The sequence below is a fragment of the Diadema antillarum genome, unplaced genomic scaffold, assembly GCF_040938485.1.
Source record: "Diadema antillarum isolate AM-2024a unplaced genomic scaffold, OU_Dant_1.0 scf00000014, whole genome shotgun sequence".
Classification (NCBI taxonomy): Eukaryota; Metazoa; Echinodermata; class Echinoidea; order Diadematoida; family Diadematidae; genus Diadema; species Diadema antillarum.
Genome location: NW_027270903.1, coordinates 2,088,543 through 2,110,143, shown reverse-complemented (window position 1 = coordinate 2,110,143; position 21,601 = coordinate 2,088,543). Strand labels below are relative to the sequence as shown.

At 40.4% G+C, this 21,601-nt stretch overlaps 1 protein-coding gene across 1 annotated transcript in view; it reads left to right on the top strand.

Moving 5' to 3' along the window:
• LOC139723309 (uncharacterized) overlaps positions 1-21,601 on the top strand; it is a 110,876-nt gene that overhangs the window by 56,423 nt on the left and 32,852 nt on the right. Inside the window, exons 4-6 of the mRNA XM_071634573.1 lie at positions 13,749-13,817; positions 18,024-18,199; positions 21,405-21,567. Coding sequence (XP_071490674.1) covers positions 13,749-13,817; positions 18,024-18,199; positions 21,405-21,567 — 408 coding nt within the window. The remainder of the gene's footprint in view (positions 1-13,748; positions 13,818-18,023; positions 18,200-21,404; positions 21,568-21,601) is intronic.

The following is a 21,601-nucleotide window of genomic DNA, read 5'->3' as shown; positions in this document are numbered from 1 at the left end:
GCCTACTGACACCATTTTTGAAAAAAAGAGCGAAAAAAATGCAAAATCCGGGGTGCCCCGGCCGAAATCGTAAAAAATCCAAGATGGCCGCCGTTTCGGCTTTAAAAAGATATTTTTAGCCATAACTCGGCTATCTTTTGGTCTATTGTGATGATTTTGGTGTCTAACCCCATGTTTTAGGGGTCAAGGAAATGGATTATCATGATAATTTTAGTGTAAAACCTAAGCTTCTACATGAAACTAACCTTTTCCCCGTATTTAGGGTTAAATTTCCTTCTCCTTTACCCCTACCCCAGCCGCCATTTTTTTCACTTTTTTCTGTATATTTTTCAAGTCATGTTAACTACCATACTCTAAATAACAAGTTCTAGCAATCTGGTCTTTTTTTTTACTACCGACAATACAGCAAGAAATATACAAAATAACTTACGGTATACATGTGTCATGCCAATACTGGTATGTGGCTGGTGCATTCAGAATGCATGGTAACTGTGGAACCAGTATTGTACTGTATTTGCTTTATAGTGTCCATTAACATTTTGGTCCTAAGACCTTTAACAATATAAATATATAATAAATATTCCTTCTACTTTACCCCTACCCCAACCGCTAATTTTTGCACTTTTTTCCGTATTTTTTTCAAGTCATATTAACTACATTGTACCATACTTTTAATAACAAGTTTTAGCTATCAGTGTGGTGTTTTCTTGCAACAATACAGCAAGAAATATACAAATAACTTACATTATACATGTACATGGTTTACATATGTGTCATGCACTACAGATCTGAATACCAAATGTTTATCAGCACTACAAAGCAGATACAGTATAAGCACTCCTGGCTTCTGTTACAATGTACCATACATCCTGAATGCACAAGCCACACTATACCGATATGTGCATGGTAAACCATGTATAATGTAAGTTATTTGTTATTATTTATTATTATGTTTATTTATTTATATTGTTAAAGGTCTTAGGACCAAAATGTTAATGGACACTATAAAGCAGATACAGTACAATACTGGTTCCACAGTTACCATGCATTCTGAATGCACCAGCCACATACCAGTATTGGCATGACACATGTATACTGTAAGTTATTTTGTATATTTCTTGCTGTATTGTCGGTAGTAAAAAAAAAGACCAGATTGCTAGAACTTGTTATTTAGAGTATGGTAGTTAACATGACTTGAAAAATATACAGAAAAAAGTGAAAAAAATGGCGGCTGGGGTAGGGGTAAAGGAGAAGGAAATTTAACCCTAAATACGGGGAAAAGGTTAGTTTCATGTAGAAGCTTAGGTTTTCCACTAAAATTATCATGATAATCCATTTCCTTGACCCCTAAAACATGGGGTTAGATACCAAAACCATCACAATGGACCAAAAAATAGCCGAGTTATGGCCAAAAATGTCTTTTTCAAGCCAAAACGGCGGCCATCTTGGATTTTTTACGATTTCGGCCGGGGCACCCCGGATTTTGCATTTTTTTCGTTCTTTTTTTCAAAAATGGTGTCAGTAGGCAAAAAGTCATCAAACTAAGGTGTGATGAGCATGTTCTGAAAATATGACCTAAAATTGACCCTCTATAGCCCACCTCTAATCTAAGCGATAAACTTTTTCGTCAAAAAGGGAAATCTATTAAAATGAATTGAGATGTTTATAAGAAAGACCTTTAGAGATTAAAAAAAAATCTGATGCCGTTTCTCGACAAGGAGTGTAGAGTAAGACCAATCAAATAGATTTGTTATAGTACCGGTATCATCATAGTGAACTGCAGATTGCGGACTGAGGCAACTGCCTCATAGCACAAGAGCCATGCTTTTCCACTGCTAATATGGATACATCTGTGTGTTGGGGAAAACGGTTGATGTTGGGGACCTCACCATGCATACATGATGCTATGCCCAGTGGTAGAAACAACAAAGCACCTCATGCATAATTCAGAACCTGTTCATAAATGAACAATGGGGGCAGCTGTTTAGGCATGGAAGGGGGCAAAGCAAGAGAGAGCTAAAGTGAGGGGGGGGGGGGGATGTCCAGCTCAGAAAATGGGGTGGGGGAGGGGGGTCTTGTGTGTGTGTGTGTGTTTGTGTGTGTGTGTGTTTTAGGCTGTAGTGGATAAATTTATTCTTTTGTTATGTATTTATTCTGCATTGAGATACTAAGCTCATGTTACCGGATACCATTTTTCTTTATTCATAGTGGAATTTAGGGTTATGGTATATGTTTCAGTTAATATTTCAAAATTGATTAGTTTCTTTCAAGAAAAAAAAAAGGACCAAACTCTGCATTTTGTTATGGTTGCCTTGATATTCATCTCTAATGGTACCTTCCCATAGTTGCACTTAAAAGAAAATCCACTTGCAATCAGTTATCTATCAAAGTAACACAGAGAGAGGGAGAGACAAAGAGATAGAGTGAGAAAGACAAAGGAGAACAAAGCAAAATTTTACGTTGCAGTATGTTTAATCTATAGCATCGGATGATTATTTGCATTCATAATGCACAGTTCTTGGATTAATCTGTGCTCTTTGAGATGATAGAAGAGAGAGAGTGATAGAGAAAGATATGGTGGGAGCGAGAGGGGCTCAAAAAAACAACAACCAAACAACAACAACAACAACATACTGCAGAGTCTGTAGATTGTTCATAATGTTGCACATCATATTAATTTTTATGTCTTCTAGAATTTCCACTGCGTATTGTCCTTGGTGCTAGAGCAGGAGGACAGATTCATTTGAGGGATGCCATTTTCTACTGACAAAGACCAACATACAGTTTGTACATTCATAGTCCCATGTGGGTATGATGCACACCTTGTCAAGAGTGCTACTCTTTAGGGGAAGCTTTCATATCAGTGTAGTACTTGAATGTAGTCTTCTTGCAAGCTTCTTCAACCCTTTTGTGTGCCAGGGGCTTTGGACACTGTGCATGATGCTAGTATGAGTTTTCTGTGCCTAGCAGCAATCAAAGCACACAGTGTTAAACGTTGTTGTCCATAAAGTTTTCTCTAACTGTCTGTGATGTTTCTTCTAATTGTCCATGAAGTTTTCTCTCTAGATGTCTTTATTTCCTGTGTTTGTGAAAGAGGAAGAAACTTGGCTATTCCTCTTGGTATTTTGTCATAGAACATTCTGGAAGGTGCTGGGGGCGAGGTTCCAAAACTTTCGCTTGACTTGAAATTTGAGCTTGGTGCCCAAACTCTCCCAGTGGTTATGTGCACAAAATGAGTGATTATGGAACCAATGAACTCTGTAAAAATTGGAAAAAAAGTTAAAGAAAAAATGCTGGAGATAAGGTTCTCTTTGCAATGCTGAGATCGGTGTCTGCTTACATGGGAGCAGAGCTGAGAAAAGCCGGTGTTGGCTTGCCCCGCGGCTTGTTATCCCCTCCGTCTGAGCACGGTGGGAAAGTCTTTGTGTCAGTGTCAGGCCCGCTTACGCATAATTGCTTGTCTGGGACTGAACAATGCGGAAGTAGTGTTTCAGGTTGTCCAGGCTCAATGCAGCACTCCTTTCCTCAGAGACCCTTTTCTCAGAATGAAAGCACACCTGGGAAAATAGCGGAAAGAAAACTTTCTCCTTTAGACTGAAGCAGGACCAGTGGGCTTGAGGCAGTGAGGGCAAAGACTTACATCAAATTCAGCCAATGGGACAGAAGCATTCATGTTCACCTGCCTCCCTACTCGTCATGTTGTGAATCAAATATCCCAGCAGGTGGTCTTGAAGAGGGAACACTATTTTTCTGTCTCCAGGAAGCAAACTCTCAGGAACTTTAAAAACTTTTCTCCTTGAACAGAGGTGGCAGTTGGAGAACCAGTCAACTCTTGAATCCCTTTTCATGGACTTAAGTTCTATTTGTGGACCTTTTCTCTCACAATGACAAGATAATTCTCGTGAGGATGAAGAAAAATTAAAGAAAGGACCTGCTATGATATGATTTTACAAGAAGAAGGAAGAACATTCCTTTGGAAATTGCTGCAGGGCCACCCCAAAACCTTGATCCCTGTGAGGTGTCCACTTTAATACTGTGTCACCCTGCAGCCTTGAGGGCATTAGCCTCTATTCAGAAATACTCCACCATGTCCTCCAGAACTTGAACATTCTTTGCTTCAAGGTGTTGCTGCTACTCAGCTCCCCAGAGGAAGGACAGGATGATGCAAACAGACTATCCCGGTTGGATGACCAGTACTACATAGGCCTTCTTCAGTCAGCACACCAGCACCCTGGGCAGAAATAAACTTGTGTCTTTAACCCATTCCTTACTGGGTCTCTGAAATCTTCACAGATTTTTTCACAGGGTCCATCCATTCCTTGCAGGCAGTGGGTTTAATTGATGTCACACTCTTCAACAATATAATGACTGGTCAGGATGGGCTACTGACAGCTTGGGATCTGACATCATCAGTTGTGAGGTACACTACTCAGACATGACCTGTCAACTGGTGGACTCCTCCCAGTGGTAGCATCAGGAAATCCTTGGAACTTCTCCGCAGGTTCTTGCGTGGATGCTGGCAAACGCCAGGAGCGCATTTAATCCGTTTGAGTCCACTGTTCTTTAATGCTATTGACATGATATACAAGCTTGTCACCTATGATACTGAGAGAGTTAAACTGGATTTTTACAGAGAAAAGTCATTGACTGCCTCATTAGCGTGAGGATTTCCTTTGCAATTTTTGGATAGAGCAAATCATTGATTGCTCAGGATTTCACCATATTTGACTCTAATTGTTCAATAACGCTGTGCGCCACAAGCTCCAAGCCTAAGGTTCTGAATTGCCAATGCACGTGATGTATACACGTTGTTAAAATAACTCTTGTGTGTCCTTGATTTGTATGGTTTATCATGTTCCGTTTTTCTAATGTTGGCTCTGAGTGAATGCTACAAACTTTGCCTGCCTCTGATCAACAAAAGATGGTAGCTAGGCTGGTGAAGAGTTAAGTGTCACGTAGCTGGCTGGAAGTCCTAAATAATGTGTCTACCCACTTTGCGGCAGCGTCATTAAATTCGGGAACGAAGGTGCTGGGAATGTCATGCAGCCCTTCCGTCATCTCTCTTCCATCGCCTCCGTGGAGCGCAGCGATTCTTGCCGAGATTTATGGGGCAAATTCAACATTCATTTTGAGAGGGAAATCACCTGTATTGGGGGAAGCAAAGGGACTTGATTGACTGCAGGGAGGGAGGGAAAAAACAGGTTTTGGGAGCGGTGTTTGTGATTGATAGTAGCAGTCCTGTCACACATATCCACTCAAAGCAGCTGATTTTCAAGATTGTATCCATCTCTCCCCGTCCTCCCCATTCTGGAAGCAAAGCAGAGATCTATGGACCGGGACACCGGGAGGGAGAGCAGAGGAGACAAAGTGGATTAGCGATTGGGATCTTTGACAAATTGGAGTGCCCGCAGAAGAAGAGTGGTTGGCCCACACCGATGACTCAAACTTCCCTACTCCACTTCAGATGCACCTTGAGGGGGGCAGCTTGAGAGACAAGACAATTTGCAAGTGGAATTTTGTTGGGTTCACTCACAGGAGGAGGATGATGAGTGTGGGAATCAGCGTATCGTGTTACCAAGACGATTCCGACATATCTTGGGATGAGCGGGGACAGGCAACCTACGTGTAAATCATTGTAATTGCCCATTAATAGTTGTCAAGGCTTATTGTGCGATTAGTCGTTGAGAAGGTGCGACCTGTGTCTTGACTTCAGCTTTATTTCTTTTCCTCTTTTTTCCCTCCCTTTGGGAGGAATTTGTGTCACCTGCTTGTTGTTTTCTAGCGCTCTGCTTACCTGCTTCTTGGTGTCAATGTCACGACTTTTGCTACTGAGACGTTGCCAATTTGCATCTCGAAGCCTTGAGACACCAGATTCTGACCCTGTTGCCGCGATCGCTGTCTAGCCGCAGAGAACGTGTTTTGTTTGGTGCAACGGAGGAATTGTGTTACTCGCATTCGATCTGAAGATTTTTCCGGTGATGCGCCGATACCTTGGAACTTTGAATACCTTGGTGAAGGCGAATGGAGATCGCTACTGATATGATATCCGTGCTGGAAGCATTTTTGGCAGGGTGAATGGGATTCATCGCACAAGATGCTGAATCGACTTGACCCAATTAAGGAGACTGTGACCGGACACGTAATAAGTTTCGAGTGTTTGATTGACATCGGCATACAAGAGGCTTGTTGGACCTGTGCATGTGTTTTGTTTTAGTTTTTCTTTTTGGACCTTTAAAATGAATAGCAGGATATGAGCAGGCACTTACAGGTTGCGGTCAGCTGGAACCTCTTCAGATTTTCAGCTGTTCGTCCCGTATTATGTATTCCGACAGCAGAATGTCTTTGACAAGCGCAAACAAGAATATCAATTATTACAGCTCTATTCACGAGATGATAGAGATGTTTATCATTTCTCTTGACCTGTGAGGTGAATTGGTAATGACACCATGACTCTTTATCTTGAAGACACTTGTTTATTAAACTTCTCAAGGAGAAATAATGTATTCCTTTGGTCCATCGACATTGATTTTGTGTGCATATTCTCAGAAGAATTTACCTGGAGAGGAACACTGACCTTTAGAAATTCAGTGGGCCGTTCACCACTCTGAGTGTACATGGATCTTGATTTCTTTCAGTGCATACATGATTGTAGGCTTGAACCACTGACCTTCCAACTTCGGTCCTCTACATCAAACCACTGGACTACGGGAAATTATTCTTCGTCTCTAAGCAGTTGATTTCTGTATCTTAAAGCGAGTAAATTGCTGTTTATTTTTTTTCTACATTTTTTTTTCTACACAAGTCTATATCATTGCATCATATACTCCATCACAGTGTAATAGGCCAGAAGTAGCAATCTGAGATGGTGTGAATCTGTACATTTGATGGCAGACAACGAATGAGAAACTCAACTCTTTTCTCCCGAATTTTGAGGATCTCAGTCAATGTCGATAGTTCTGCCAGGCGCTGGATTATTATTTTCTATTGGACATTAGTAATACTCCTCCAGCAAGATGGAATTCTTGTGCTGCCTCAATGAACTGATATTGGTAAGTGTGATATTATATAATGGCTATATCTTGCTATCAGTATTTTATTTTATTTCATTTTTTATCAAGGGTAGCCTCTTCAGTATTGCGACTGCTCTACCACGGGACCCTGTCAGCGGTTGTACTGTAGCATTACCAGGTACCCATTCGTTAGACATATTCTAGTTGAGGGGGACATTAATTAGGTGGGGGGGGGGGGGGGGGTAAAACCCTCTGGTCCGAGGATATTTGTTCGGGGATGGGGGGGGGGGGGGGATTCAAACTCTAAGTTCAATTGAAAGTCTATTCACTGTGATGTACTGTCCCTACTACCAGGAATATAATAATTATCTTATGCAAGTTTAGACTAATTAGTCCTCAAATTTCAAAAGTTTTGTTTGATGTACAGGTGAATACTATGTTCAATTTTGATGACATTTTTGACATGCTATTCCATCCGATCTAACTCTAATATAACATCTTCTTGAATGTGGTATAAAGGAATTGCATAAGCCAACTCCCTGCCCTCCATGTATGGTGTATGGCCCCCTTTTTTCTGCCAGAGAATGACCCTCTGTTCCCCCGCTCCACAGGAGGGCTAATTGCTGAGTGATTAAGCCTTCATTGCTTTACTGTCTTCAGGGAAAAGAAAGCAAATTGCTCCCGAAAAGACCACTCCAATGTCATCCAATTTTGATCGCTACTGGTGGTAACCTACATTGTAGTAGTGCCCTACCAACCAGATAGTCTTTTACATTCAGACCCCTGTCTTCTAGACCTAACAGGGTGCTGTAAAAAGCGGTTATTTTTGCATGAGTAATTTTTTGCCTTTATAGCCAGGTAAGTGTAATTTTATTTGTTCTGAATACTGTGGAATCCAGACATTTATGGAACATATGAAAAAAAAAAAAGTCACATTTTTTTTTTTTTTCTAGCGCTGGTGTCTGGTCATGCGAAATACACAAAAATTTCCACTTTTGTAGTAACCTTTGACCAAACAAATCCTTAGAGGAATTTACACTCACAGAAATCATCATCTTGTCATTCAGTAAAAGTTCCTTTAAATATTAACGTGTACACAGGCCTGTATTTTGTATTGGACAGAAATTAGATTGAAATTCAATTCAGTTCAGTCCGATTTCACTTTCATTGCACATAGAAAGAAACATTTAGAACAGTAAGTCTGCAGACTAACATGGCCTTGCATACAATTACGATGCTTTAAATGTACACAAAATAAGAACGAATTGGACAATTATAAGTTAACCAATGTGAGAGAAACACATCAACTTTGCCTTACAACTGCATTTACAACATACCCCTTGTACCTAGGAATAATGATTTTCCAAATATCTTGATAACAGCGGGTCTGTGAGCCTAAGACTAGTACTCAGAAGGTCCAGGAAGTCTTGATGGCACTCGCGCATCAGCCAGAAAACGTGCAGCGTTTTATTATGGACGCTTAAGAGCCGCATTCAAGAATTCATGAGCTTCGCTTGTGCATCCATCATCCAAAAATCCCAGGACACTGAAGTGGATGATGTTGTCCAGTGGACGGCAGTCTGTGTATCTTCTTTTTTTTTTGCTGTCTTTCTTCAAACACAAGATGTCATAGCATCAGATCTGCAGCAAAATTGCAGCCTGTTAACTCTCCATATGTATCCTGTAATCTTTATGCATTATCTATGAGTACAAATCGTGGGTTGCAGTGTCTATGCCTTGAGATAGGAGACATACAATATTTTCTGATGAATGATTGTTATTGGCAAATCTATTGCATAGAAGTTAAAACACTTTCAACTAAATTATCAGTGTCTAAACTTTGAAAAGTTTTTGATTCATATTAGAACTAAATTGCTATTCATCCAAATTGCACATACCTTGTTGCCATGTCAACAAAACATTTTGGAGTGCTGTTTGCTGGAAGTGTGTTGAAGATTTTACTTGCGTCTTTGGCTATTCTTGATAACTTTAATGTATTTGGCAGTAGGCTATTTTAAAAGATGTACAAGTGTGCTCTCAATGACGTGAGGAGAATGAAAATAGTGGTATTGATATAATGGGGATAATGATGAGATGGCATTTCAGATGGTGGTGGGGTGGTGGTGATGATGCTCAGTGACAATATGGATGACATGCTGATGGTACTGATCATTATAAAATTAGGACAGTGGCAGTAAGGATAATGATAATGATGATGGTACTGATGATGATAATAATGGAAATGAATACAGTAGCAGTAAGGGGTAGTGATGACGATGATGATGATGATGATGATGATGATGATGATGATGATGATAAAAAAAAAATGAAGACAATGGCAGTAATGATAATGATGATGATGGTACTAATGCTGCTGATGATGATGATGGAAATGAGGACACTGCCAGTGAGGGTGGTGATGATGATGATGAAAATGAAGACAGTGGCAATAAGGATAATAATGATGATGGTACTGATGCTGATGCTGAAGGTGATGGAAATGAATACACTAGCAGTAAGGGTGGTGATGATGATGATAATGGTACTGATGATGATGAAAGTAAATACAGTTGCAGTAAGGGTGGTGATGATGATGATGATGAAAATGAAGACAGTGGCAGTAAGGATAATGATGATGATGATGATGATGATGGTACTGGTGATGATGATGATGAAAATGAGGACACTAACAGTGAGGATGGTGATGATGATGATGGAAATGAGGACAGTAGTAGTAAGGATAATGATGATGATGATGATGATGATGATGATGATGATGGTACTGGTGCTGGTGATGATGAAAATGAGGGCACTAGCAGTAAGGATGTTGGTGATGATGGTGATGATGATGGTGGTACTGATGATGATGGAAATGAGGACACTACCAGTAAGGATGGTGGTGATGATGGTGATGATGATGAAAATGAGGACAATGGCAGTAAGGATAATGATAATGATGATGATGATGATGGTGGTGGTGGTGGTGGTACTGATGATGGAAATGAATACAGAAGTAGTAAGGGCGGTGATGATGATGATCATGGAAATGAAGACAGTGGCAGTAAGGATAATGGTGATAATGATGATGATGATCATGGTGATTATGGGGATGATGATGGTGATGATGATGATGAAGAAGATGATAATGATGATGATGATAATGATGGTACTTGTGCTGATGATGATGGATATGAAGACACTAGAAGTAAGGATGGTGATGATGATGGTGATGATGATGGTGGTACTGATGATGATGGAAATGAGGACAGTAGCAGTAAGGATAGAGATGATGATGATGATGATGATGATGATGATGATGATGATTATGACAGTGATGATGGTGATGATGAGGATGAGGAGGAGGAGGATGAGGAATAGGAAGGATGGTGGTGATTGTGATAAAGAAACTGATGATCATTCTGATGAAGGGGATGAGATGGAGGAGGAGGAAGAGGAGGAGGGAATGAAGAAGGAGGAGGAGGATAATGGTGATGAATATTATAAGGACACTAGTGATCATGCTGATGAAGAACAGGAAGGTGAGAAAGAGAAGGAAGAAGAGGAGGATGACAAAGGTGATAGTGATTATAAATGTTTAAGGATACTTTGGACGGTATTGATGATAATGATGACAATCATGATTGAAGCGACAGTGAGGATAACAATAAAGGAGATGATGAAAAGAACAATGATACTGCTGACAATAATATTGATGAGGACATACACTGTGGTAACCATGGTGAATATGCCAATAGTGATGCTGATCATAAAATGACAACAGTGAAAATGATAGTAATGAGGAACATTTAAAAGGTAGATGGCGGAAGAAGAATAGTTAACTCTGTACAATCCGAATTCTCTGCAACACCTTAATATTTCCATGTAGTCTATCCCCGTGTTTTCATATATTGCCCACAATTTGAGAGAATTTGTTGAAGTCTTGTTTACTCGTCGACAATATTGATAGTGTTTCTCAAGACACAGTGCTTAAATCTAAATTATGCTGGGGTGTGAAAACCAGCAGGTGCGTCATGAACTCAAATGAAATTGACCTTGCAAAACCCAACATCTGACAAAATGTTTCAGTTACTTTGCCAAGATGTAACAATAGCTTTGCAACTGAAACTTGTTGTCCCGAGGCCACCAGAAGGTGCTTGAAGTATTTGTAATTAAGCAACAGTGATATGATTCTCCTTAAAGAATACTTTCATACAATTATGTGTAGTTTTTAATGTAAAAATTTTTGTGCATTTTGCGTGACCAGAAACTAGCGCGAAAATAAGAGCTCTTGAATATTTTTGCATATCATATGTACCAAATGTGCCGTGTTAAGTCTTGAGTCTGCGGAATTAAAAACTCGCAAAATTCATCTTACGCGGCTGAGCGTGAAAAATGACTCACGTGAAAATATCCACTTTTACAGTGCACTTTATCATACAAGTTTAATAAGAGTGTAATGTCTTCTTCTCTGTCACTGGTATACCAAATGCTTTGTTTTGGCAGAGAGTGAATTGGCCTAGCAATGAGGGCTGTCATCATTGTATAAAGTCCTCACTGTGATTTTCCCAGTGATTAGCACTGTAACATTCTGAAACTAACTTGGATAATTAAGAATTAGAATGCAATTGAATACGCTGCCATTTTTTAATATGGTGATGGCTTCCCTGTTAAACTGCTGCACTGTGCCACCTCAATGGCAGTTTCTTTGAAGATTTATGGTTCTTTCCTTTTGGTTTTGAGCTCTGTTAATACAATGCTCCAATAATCCAGGTAAGTCTGGGCCATGCACATATTTTGTACACTGTAAGAAAATTACATAGAGTTCTATCAGCTATAACAGTAAATATCAAGAAACTGAAAATTTTCTATCAGATGGATACTGGTCCAATTGTTCTCAGTCTTTTCACGAAGTGTTTTGCAATTAGATCTTTTTTTTTTCGTTGACTAAATCCATGTAAATTGTAATGTTATGTGAGGTGAACTGCCCCTTTGTTGCCGATGGGAAGAAACTGCCCCTTTAAATCAGGTGAGACTGTTCTTATTTCCGGCAGTAGATTTCATTTTCTTTTTACTTTTGATGTTGTGACATTAAACAGCAGGGCCTTGCAAAGTAAAGTTCACGAACTGAGTGCTGCTGTGGTGCAGGGCAGTGGATCAATGTTACTTTGTGTAGCTAGCCTTTGTCACAGGCCCTCTCCCTGTATTAATTTAGGAAGCCAGGTGAGTAGAGGATTGTGACTCCTGCTGGGACCAGTGGGAGTTAGGCCACCAGCTAGAATCAAGCCCTATCAAGATGAGTTGACCTCTGGAGACTTATCTGAATTTCTCAATATATTAAACTTGGTGCCTTTGACTCGCTGAATTTTGGCATTTGGTAGACCGCCTCAGACATTTTCATGTACACTGTAGTAGAGCTCAGTTTAAAGAACCTTACTGTGAAATGAGGAATGTTCATGTGCATTTTAATTTTGCACATTTTGCCATAGGAGCCAAGATTTGCAAAATCAAAATGCAAGCAAAAGTTCTTGTCTACACTATCGATCATGCATTGAATGCCAGAGGCACTTCGCAAAAAGTTCATTCCGTGAAAAAGGCGGTCAGCTCCAGTTCGCAAAATTTCACGCTGCGAAAACACCATGTTTTACAGTATGCAAGTACTGTACGTTTTGCACCGATCAGCTCATCTGGCAATTCCACTGATTGAAGTGGCTAACCGAAAATAATTCACAAGGAGTGATCACTGGTTGGGTTTTGTACTACCTCATGAATAATAATATTTGCTCATAATTATAAAGGCTCTCTTGGCAGTCGGCTTTGACTACCTTCCCCAGTGATTGTCGATCCTACCAACAGCATGTTACAAATGCCTTGAATGAGGCTACTTCATTCCATGCTCCTCAGTGCATGAAACTAAGTGGCGGCTGATACAACACACAATTCACAACCCCCTCTCCCTCTGCTATAATGTGTGTGCACTATTAAACACATACCAATATACCTCACAGCTCAATAGAAGCACAGTCCTCAAATACCAAATATCCATCTGCAGAATGTGAACATTTTATACACATACTGATATGCACAGATCATATTTTCTCATGATTTTAAAGGTGCTGTATTGATGAGGAGCATACAATCCGTAAATTTTTTGTTAATAAATGAAAAACAAACCAAACTGAAATCGGCGAGACTGTATGGACTAGACCTCAACTCAAGTACAGTATAGCATGATTGCTAAATAAAAAGATTAGAATACATGTATGAATACCTAAATGAATAATTTTGATAAATCAATAGTCATCAGTGCATAAAAATGTACAATTATGATGCAGCTTATGTGCATGTTGGATTGTGCCTGTCCAACATCTAGGCGTATACAAGGGACTTCTATACATGATTCAAGCAAAGTTTTTTGGCTGGGTTCTGCACACAATTTCACAGTGAGTTTTAAACGAGGGACATCTTCACATGAGATATAAAAAAGTAAGCAAAATGTCATGACTGAGTTCTGCATACAATTTTGTGCAGGGAACACTGCATTGCTCAAGCTGGCATCAGAAACCAACCATGTCTAGGATTTGAGTCAAGGATCGTCTTCTCGGAGTCTGAACCAAAACACCCTACCACCTGTGCCATTAAGTGCATCCCTGTTGCCATGGCAACGATGTGTGAATTGAGAGCCTCGTCACTTTACATCACTTTTTTCTCCATCTCCCTTCTCCTTCTCTTCACCCACAGACCCTGAAGCTGAACACGGAGGCGAGGCAGGACGAGGTGGAGCCCCACAAACACAAACAGCAGCACTCGGTGAGTACATCGCTACATCACTGTTTTCAGTGTGATCTCCTGCCCATTTCATACCAAAATGTTAACCCGTTAACCCCACAAACACAAACAGCAGCACTCGGTGAGTACATCGCTACATCACTGTAGTCAGTGTGATCTCCTGCCCCCTTTCATACCAAAATGTTAACCCGTTAACCCCACAAACACAAACAGCAGCACTCGGTGAGTACATCGCTACATCATTGTTGTCAGTGTGATCTCCTGCCCCTTTCATACCAAAATGTTAACCCGTTAACCCCACAAACACAAACAGCAGCACTCGGTGAGTACATCGCTACATCATTGTTTTCAGTGTGATCTCCTGCCCATTTCATACCAAAATGTTAACCCGTTAACCCCACAAACACAAACAGCAGCACTCGGTGAGTACATTGCTACATCACTGTTGTCAGTGTGATCTCCTGCCCCTTTCATACCAAAATGTTAACCCGTTAACCCCACAAACACAAACAGCAGCACTCGGTGAGTACATCGCTACATCACTGTTTTCAGTGTGATCTCCTGCCCATTTCATACCAAAATGTTAACCCGTTAACCCCACAAACACAAACAGCAGCACTCAGTGAGTACATCGCTACATCACTGTTGTCAGTGTGATCTCCTGCCCCTTTCATACCAAAATGTTAACCCGTTAACCCCACAAACACAAACAGCAGCACTCGGTGAGTACTAGTACATCGCTACATCACTGTTGTCAGTGTGATCTCCTGCCCCTTTCATACCAAAATGTTAACCTGTTAACCCCACAAACACAAACAGCAGCACTCGGTGAGTACTAGTACATCGCTACATCTCTGTTGTCAGTGTGATCTCCTGCCCATTTCATACCAAAATTTTAAGAATTTGAGCTTGGGAATGCCACGGAGTGGGAGGCTGGCCTGACTTGGGATATAGTCAGAACCCCTGTAGCTTACTGTGTACAGCTGAATTGCTGATGTCTATGTAAATACACACACAGTCAAAGAATCTTGACCGGAGTCAAATGTTACCCAATGCTGCACACTGGCACTGGTCCGACAGTCCCTTACCAGGAAAAATCACTGTCGGACCAGTAACTTTTTCGGGTATGGACCAGTAAAAAATGGAAAAACTGGATACCTACTGGCCCGACAGAAAGGTCGGACCAGTAGAGAAGGGTGCAGCCCTGTGTTACTGATGAGCATACACTATAAAGAGGCACATACTCCCTCAGTGGATTTCTTCGGCTACCATACAGAACAAAATGGAGTGAATCTTGATTAAAAGAAAAAAAAAATCAGACTGACCTATTCAGCTGTTGGTTTAATACATGGTGAAAGCGCAGCTTGCTTGGACAGGGAAAATATATTACAAATTGTTTACATACATGTACCATCACAACAGAAGAGAGTGAATCACCATTATCTGAAAAAAAATGAAAAAAGCCACACTGTCAGAATGACTTTATCTGTCGGCTCAAAATGTGTTCAAAACTCACAGTTTGATATCAAACAGGAAGACTTGAAAAACATTATACAAATTCATCATCTAGTACATTCTACATTGTACCTGTCAGAACTAAAGACATGACATTTCATTTTAGATGTTTAAATGGACATGTTTGACTGACTTAAAGCTGTAGATTTCGTACCTGCTGAACTCGCAGTTTGATATCGAACACAGAAATTTTGTGTATCATGGATAGATTTTATCAGTTACCATCAAGAACAAAATCAATGGGTCTCAATCAGAAACCTTTCCTGACTAACTTAACAAGTTGGTTTTATATCAGTTGAATTCAGTTTACTTCAAGAGTGAACTTTTGACCTTCATTACCCACAATTCACTTAGCATTCAGAACAGAAAGTAGTGAAACTCAGTAAAAAGAAAGAAAGAAAACAACAAACAAACAAATCTTGTGACCAACATAATGAACTGCTTGCTCCATGTTGAATTTAATCATTGAATACCCATTACCTTTTGGTATACATGTTGCAAGTCACAGTTTGATACCCGACGCAGAAAAATTTGCTGATCACTGATGGGTTTCATCACCTGCCATTCAGAACAAATGGATCTCGACTGAAACCCGCGAAGTGGAAAACGTGAATCGCGAGCATCTGCTCGCTCTTTTCAGGTGCCTCTGGGCAAAACGCACTGTTTGAATTTCACTCGGTGCCAGAGGGCGAGCTTCTTGGAACGGATGCTCGTGATGAATCACGGTGGATTCGTCAGGAGAATGACCCTCGTGTGAGGAGGGAAACCTTAGACTTGAAGCTCAAAGTTTTATTTGTGTTTCAAATGTAGTATTCATTGGAAAGAATGTTCAGACAACAACAAAAAAAAAAAAGAAGAAAAAAAAATCATAGACTTCCACGGTGCAACCAAGATAATTTCAGACCTTTTCTCTGTAAAATGTCTGCTATGACTCTGGCTGAAGACAGCACATGCTTCAAATATATTTTAGAAGGATATATTGGAGTTTCTTTGGTGTATATTTAGAAAGCGTATTGAATGTCTGTACATATTCAATAATGATATGAATCATATTGATAATAATGAACATGCTACACTACTACTTCTCATAATGATATTTTGATAACAATAACAAGGATATAGATGATTCTTCTGCCATTATAAACCCCCCCCCAAAAAAAAAAAAAAAAATCCATTAAAATGAATTGATTGAAATGAATTGGTTTAGTTAGAAAAAGATATAGAAATGGCAGGCATTAAATCTTTTATGTATTTTACTGGTTTTTGTTTTGCTCTGTGTCGCAAAGGATTTAAAGCTATTGCAGGATATTAAGTACTCAAATATTAATTTTAACCCAAACTTTCCTTGACATTGCACTCAAACAAATTGTTGACTGTAGCGAGAGACTTAATAAACAACATGGACATGTGTGAGAAAGTAAAGAGCTACACTTTCAAAACGTCTAGACAATATTGTCCCTGCCTGTTCCCCCCCCCCACCCCCTTCCTAGCCAATGGAGATGGCAGCTGGGCCGTCTACTTAGCAATGCACCCAGTCTACTTCTTTGACTGAGAGGGGCTTAATGGTCCATGAGATTGTGCCGCGAGCTCATGTGTACACTGTATTCTCGCCGCTAGAGATGGGAGAGTGGTGCCATGTTTCTTGTGTAGAGCATTGGCTGCTGAGAGTATTGATCCCAGTGAATCAGTACACAGCACTGCATTTCAGCCAGAAGCAAGATAGGGTACCCATCTGAAATAACATGAGACACAAATTTGTATGTCATAGGTCATGTTCTGTTGTTCAAATTACAGTTTGTACATACGGCTGTAAGCAAGCGAACAAACTGTGATGGGAAAACAGATGACGCTGTCATGTACAATTATTGTTATTACCTTTGAGTATCAACAAATGAAAGTTTAGTGATGATTTCATTACAATGTTTTTGCCTTGTTATTAGGGAGCTTTAGATTTTAGACGCGCGGACGTTCAAAGGAAAAAAACATGATCTGAGCTTGCGCAGTAGCGCGCGTAAAGTCAATCTATTTTTAGCTTGCGTCGCCTGAGTTGTTTACTACACGTAGTGGGCTATTTTCACGTCCGCACAGTTTGCGACGCAGAGAGCTTCTTCATGCACTGATCATATGGGGGCGCGATTTTATTTTTTAAACGTTGCGTCCCAGCGTAATCTAAAGCTACTTTTCCACACGACGCAGGGAGAGGAGAACATCTAGCGCAAGCGTCGGCTCAAACGTCCACGCGTCAAAATCTAAAGCTCCCTATTATAGAGATACCGGTACAGTTTGTATGGTATACATTGTACTTACAGTACAGTTTGTATAACATATTAGTGTGAATTGCTGTAAAAATTTATATTGACCTACTGTCGCAAAACAAAAACTAAAGAGTCTTTGCTTACAATAAATTTTATTCTCAGATGCTATTTGTGTATGAATACCTTTTACAAGCAGTAGATGACTCTGTAGTCATTCGGTAGGGCACCAATTTTTGCATCCCATGAAAACACATATTTCTTTAATGTGAACTCTACATAGTGTACTTTGATATCAATTGCGCATACCCCTTAAATGTGTGAATAGTGAATGATGTGAAGTTTAACATCTTTTGAATAAAGTGTACTAGTTGTAATGGGTGCTAATTTTTCAAGATTTTTAATTTTGTGTGCCCCATGAATACAAATCAAATCAGTGATGTCTGTTGTTGTCCTGCAGCAGCGACATCGCCACCGTCATCGCGAGGACAATCGACACCCTCGTCATCACCACCACCACCACCACCATCATCACCACCGGCAGCAGCATGACATCGAGCGGAAGGAGGGCGATGGGCAGGCCGACGTGGTGCCCCAGCCGGTGAGGCAGCGTCGGGCGTCAGAACAGGTGGAGAGGTGAGACATAAAACTGTGGGGCTGTTTCACTGTTATGCCAAAAAAAATCAATCCTAAGTTTGATTCAACTGATCTCAGGAACAATTTCGGGATCAGTCCTAAGAAGTCCAGAAATATTTCACTATTAAGCCATTTGAGAACGATACATGTATCTTGCACCCACCTTGCCACATTTTAGAATATATATTTTGAATGTCTAGGTATCCTTGATCTGAACTGAATCTTTCCCAACTTTGAATTCACCGTTTGGCCCAATTGTACAGTAGTTCCTGTGCAATGCTTGAGAAGATGGTGACCATCGCGGTGAGTTCTATGACGATAGAGGTACAAATAATCATTTGTCTCGCGAAGAAAATCGTTGGTGGGGTGTACAAAGTTTCGCCCGCTATGACTGAGCTTCGTCAGGTTGATAACTCAGGTTAACTATAACCTGCGTGGATGCACTGTTGTGTTTCATTGTACCTGACAAAGCGCAGCAGTAGCGAGTGAAATGTTGTCCACCTCACCTACGATTTTCTTCGCGAGACAAACAATTATTTGTACTCCTATCATCAAAGTAGTCCCCATGTTAGTGAAACAGGGCCTCGATGTCACCTATGCTGGACTATCCCGTGGATATGACATTAAAAATGGAGATCCTGTGTGTGAGGGACTTGTGACTCAACACATGCAAGTAAAAGATTCCTCTTCATTTTCTCGCAAACAGCAGGGTGCAAACTCGGTGAAGTGGTATAAATTGTAAAGAACACGGTCAAATGATGCGGACCCCTCATGGTTCACCCCAGGTGACTAGCAAAAGTTTGCAAGTGGTATCATCCAGATGCATTGTGCCACATAGAAAAAAAAGAACTTGAAGACGTGTGCTGGAATGTTGGAAATGAGGAGGAAATGCTTTGGGTACATCCTTCCCATTTCCAAGATTCACTGAGGCAAGAACTACAGCAAACAGGTTACTTACAGTGTACATGTCTGAGTTTCAGTGGGCTGTGTGTGTAGAGTCTTGTTCTTGCAAATCTGAAATTAGAATATACTGTATACGCTATATATTTCGCGGGGGTTTTATTTTCGCGAATTTCGCGAGTCAGGAGCTATTCACGAAATTCACAACACGCGAAAATATTACCTTCCAAAATGAATCCCTTGCCTTGATGATACTAACATTTCAGTACTAGTATACCATGTCACGGCTTACCGAACAGACCATACTGGCTAAGCTTGTTTACGCACGTCCACGTCTACTTACGAATACTGTATTTAGAGAGCCAATCCATTATCGGAAGGGGACCACTCGTCAGAAATCTAGGGGACCACTCGTCAGAAATCTAGCGCGATGGACTTAACCACTTCAAAAATGTTGAATTCTAACTTACTAGTTCGCAGAGTTTGGCAAGTCTTTTCCATGCAGTGTATAATTAGTATCATTCTTATTTGCTGGTAAGTTGAAAATTCACACTTTCTTTGCTACTTCATATTTTCTCTGGTCCCCCAATCGCGAATTTAACCACTCGCGAAAATGTGTGACAGCGCCAATTCGCGAAAATTTATGTACGCGAAAATTATAGCGTATACAGTATGTCAAAATCTTTGTATGTTGATGGACGCACACAAAAATGAAAGTGATCACCCGCACCATATGTGACCCTGCACCTCAAAACACACAAAAAAGTCGCCAGACATGAATTTTTAGTTAAGACCATATTCTGAAAGAGCAGACTTTAAGCTTTAAAATGATGTATAACTCAAATCAAATGGACTCTTCTAACCTATCTAAATATTGGAAAGAAAGCACAAACTCAGGAAAAGTGTGAACTGAGAAAAGAGGCTCTGAAGTACAGTGTCTATTCAAGCGCTTTACCAAACCGTGCTGGCTGTGCGATGAATGGGACAAAAAAACACGAAGTAAACCACCAGAGTAACAACAATGAAGGGATTATCAAATTACACTGAAATTAAGCATGCCTCATTAACACATTCTGTCCATAATTAATGCCAACTTTCAAAGCAGTAGCACTATCCTTTCAAAAGTTATTAGTGTCAAAAGTGAAGAGTGTGGACAAGGTTTTTCAGAAATGAAAAAGGGATTCTAAAGACACACCTAATCACACTATTCTACCAAAAATGTTCGAGATAAACTGCTGAAAAAACACACTTTCCTGCCCGTTTTATGATACCAAATTTTACATAATGTAAAAGAAGACCCGCTCTTTCAGAAAATATGAAAAAGTCAAGTTCGACTAGGTTGACCCATTTCATTTATTTTCAGTCCTCACGCAAAATCAGTGTGTGCGACTTTATGTTCGTTTTGAGGTGCACGGTCACATATGATCTGCAGTGGGATGTAGAAATCAGTCCATCCTGATTTCTTCTGAAAGCCCTGCTGCCAATTTTGTGTGTTCAAATGGCTTCTGAAAAAAGAACTGGAGGTGACAAAAATGTCATTACAGTTGAACCTCTCTTATCCGGCCTCCCTTTATCCGGATCTCTCTATTATACGGACGCAATCTCGCCGTGATTTTAAAAAAAAAATAATTACGGGAGGAAAGGGGGATTCCCAACTCCTTGAGAACTCCAACACAAACACACATGAATTACATATACTTGATACATTTCTTAATAATCATTTAGGTAAATCATCCCAAGAATTTATAAAAGAAAATGATTTCATTCTTGCAAACACGAACCTCTATTTTGGGGTCTGTTACTGAGTGTAACAATGACAAGGTTGCAGTATACACATTACTACATGTGGTACTACAATGGGCTACATCAGTACATGTGTATGTATATGTACATGTATAAAGCGTTGAGTCTCCCGTATCCAGCCAAATCCCTTATCCGGATGAGCCCCGGTCCCGACTTGTCCGGATATGAGAGGTTCAACTGTATTTCAACCTTCATGCATTGAATGTAAAAATAAAAAAAAAATATTACATACAAGTATTATATCATACGTGTAGATGTGTTACTGGTCTACAAGATGTGTACCGGGCATGTACAATGATATATGGTTAGAGTGATTTGTAATATTACAATGTACTGTTCTCCCTGTCTTCTACCTTAACTTGCTGAGGACAAGTCCTGAGTATATTCGGGCAAGTGTCTACGGGATATTATGCGTTTTGGAGCAAAATCAGCTCGTCCTCAACGGGGGTTAAATCCTAATTGGTGAACATACAATGTATTTTTGTTTGTCTCCTCACTTCAGATCTCGATTCAATGAACTTGCCACTGCCCACAGTATGGGCTACCACCACCAGGGGGTTATGCACGGGTCACCCCGGGGTCAGAGGTCGCAGCACCAGCAGAGATACATCCATGATGTGTCGGGGATGCCCCTTCCACCCGGCATGCAGCAGCCGCTGCCGCAGGTACGGCCATGCTGAATTAACCCCGACAGTATCA